The following is a 2500-nucleotide window of genomic DNA, read 5'->3' as shown; positions in this document are numbered from 1 at the left end:
AAGAGAGAGAGAGAGAGAGAGAGAGAGAGAGAGAGAGAGAGAGATAGAGAGAAGAGAGAGAGAGAGAGAGAAGAGAGAGAGAGGAGAGAGAGAGAGAGAGAGAGAGAGAGAGAGAGAGAGAGAGAGCGAAGAGAGAGAGAGAGGAGAGAGAGAGAGAGAGAGAGAAGAGAGAGAGATAGAGAGAGAGAGAGAGAGAGAGAGAGAGAGAGAGAGAGAGAGAGAGAGAGAGAGAGAGAGAGAGAGAGAGAGAGAGAGAGAGAGACACAGCTCCCCGTCCGCAAGGAATTTGTGCGAGACCATTGCCCGTCGACTAGCACATGGTGGTGCGCACCCACTTTTCAGCAACACCATTTAGTTGCGTCCGCCGCTGCGCGTTTTTTTTTTTGCAATCGACGCACTGTGTTTGTAAGTCTCCGTGCTGCGTAATAAACGGAGCAACACGTTTTGTAGATGGTTGTGGCCTTGTGGAGATGCGTACCGAACTAGGGCTGGTTTTGGTGGCAATGTTGTCCACAATTGATAAATTCAGTGAAGGAAGCTTTCTTCCATTCATCCGCACTCATGGAGGCTTTATTTTGCATAGCGATTGTGGACAAGATCATGTGAATAGTAAGTACATAATGCCTATGCTTACTAAGCATATCCTGAGCGCTGAAGGTGGGACTGTCATACCTTAGCCTTCAGAGCTCAAGGTAACATGTGGAGTGAACATGAGCAGTCATTGAGCACTGAAAAAGGGCCATTCATGGATCCAATCATAAGCAGCCTGCTGTACTTGACATTGAGAACAGGCTCTCTCTACATAACTGATCACTGAGAGTATGTTTCTATGATACAATTTTATGCAGGCTAGCTGCTGCCATATGACACAGTGATGCACAAGATGTATGCAGCTGTGCTATCCAAATGAAATCGATTTTAGAGTATAATCCTTGTGTCATGCTGTGCTATTTTATTAGCATTCACTGCACATCATAATGTTTTCAACCAGGGTAGGCACTACTTCAATAAGTAATGGTCCTAAGGTCAGTGTTTAAGTAAGGTGTTTAGGTGTAAGGTGTCAGTGTTTAAGGTCACTTCAATAAGTACTGGTCCTAAGGTCAGTGTTATAATCTATGACACAAATGCTTGTGTTGATTGCATTGCCAAATTCATCAAGGACCTATCCAAATTAAACTCAGTCATACATTTGTTCTTGGCTTTGAGAAACTCATGCAAGATTGTTTGTGTATATTCGTGTTGTAGATTGTGCATTTTCTGTGTATCTTTTCAGTGTCGTGGATTGTAGTTGTACGTTGTACATTTTTGCTTCGAGAAACTGAACTATATGATTACATGCCAGAAATGTACAATTTATGCCAAAAATATACAAGCTTCTGTATAGAGAAACTGGCTACAGGTGGCGGATCAATCGCTTAACGTTGAAATGCAAGTCTACATTGCACTACAAGTGTATGCATTTCTGACCAGGTTTCTACCCACAATACTTGCTTCTAGTCAAATGACATGAAGCTGTAACCTAGGGAACATTTCCACGATATTCACATAACAGAAAACATAAAAAGTGCCTTCTTAATATGTCCTGGTGTGTGCATGTTACATCCCATCATACACTTTGCAGCACACAAAATTCATAAAACCGGCCAACCGCTAACAGCCGACAAAGCATACCACAACCGTTATGATCTAGAGGTGGATGAATATTTAAAAAAAAAAATGAATTTCACATAAAGGGAAACCAATACCCTGCCTTCGCACAGAGAAAAAAGCACACCAAATGTCTTATACAAGTTAAACATTAACTATCACACTCATGTCAAACATATTCATCTCCAAGTTGACACAATAAAATTTCAAACGGAATCCGACACAGCCAGTAAGCTTGAACACAAGACACAGTAACACGAACACCGGAACCACTCTAACACTGCCCCACAACCATTTCTCGTGACGAAGAAACCTTCCCAAAGCCGACTCAGATCACGCCTGAAAGCGGCACCATCGGCCGGCGCGCCGCACCCGGCGCCAGGCCGCGGCGGCCACCTCACCTGTCTGCAGCCGGCTCTTGAGCACGTCCGGCGCGATGGCCACGGCCCAGTTGAGCATGCCGGCCACGCCGCCGGCCAGGAGGGTGCGCGCCGGCCCCAGGTCCGAGCGAGACTGGTGCGCCGGCGTCAGCAGCCGCTGCAGCACCTCGTACGAGCCGAAGTACATGCCCGACGCCGGCACGTCTGCGGCAGCGAGGCGACGGTCGGTCGGGGCGGGGCCTGGCCGGGCGACAGCTGGCCACGTGGGCTGAGACGACGCGCGGACGGGCGGGAGGGCAGGGCGGTCCATGCCGGGTGCGTGTGCTCAGGGATCAGGGATCAGCCGCTGCAGCACCTCGTACGAGCCGAAGTACATGCCCGACGCCGGGACGTCTGCGGCAGCGAGGCGACGGTCGGTCGGGGCCGGGGCCGGGCGACAGCTGGCCACGTGGGCTGTGATGACGCGCGGACGG

The 2500-nt window shown here is 49.0% G+C and overlaps 1 protein-coding gene across 1 annotated transcript in view; it reads right to left on the bottom strand.

The window, feature by feature from the left end:
- The window catches only part of colt (carnitine/acylcarnitine carrier protein colt, mitochondrial), a gene marked incomplete at its 5' end in the record, with an annotated part of 7251 nt that extends 5020 nt beyond the window's left edge, over positions 1–2231 (bottom strand). The window contains 1 exon segment of the mRNA XM_037236595.1: positions 2049–2231. Coding sequence (XP_037092490.1) covers positions 2049–2231 — 183 coding nt within the window.
- Between the last annotated feature and the right edge of the window lie 269 nt (positions 2232–2500).

Source organism: Pollicipes pollicipes, unplaced genomic scaffold (assembly GCF_011947565.3).
Source record: "Pollicipes pollicipes isolate AB1234 unplaced genomic scaffold, Ppol_2.1 Scaffold_7261;HRSCAF=8764_pilon_pilon_pilon, whole genome shotgun sequence".
Classification (NCBI taxonomy): domain Eukaryota; kingdom Metazoa; phylum Arthropoda; class Thecostraca; order Pollicipedomorpha; family Pollicipedidae; genus Pollicipes; species Pollicipes pollicipes.
The sequence above is the reverse complement of the archived record's forward strand: the minus strand, read 5'-3'. Positions and strand labels throughout refer to the sequence as shown.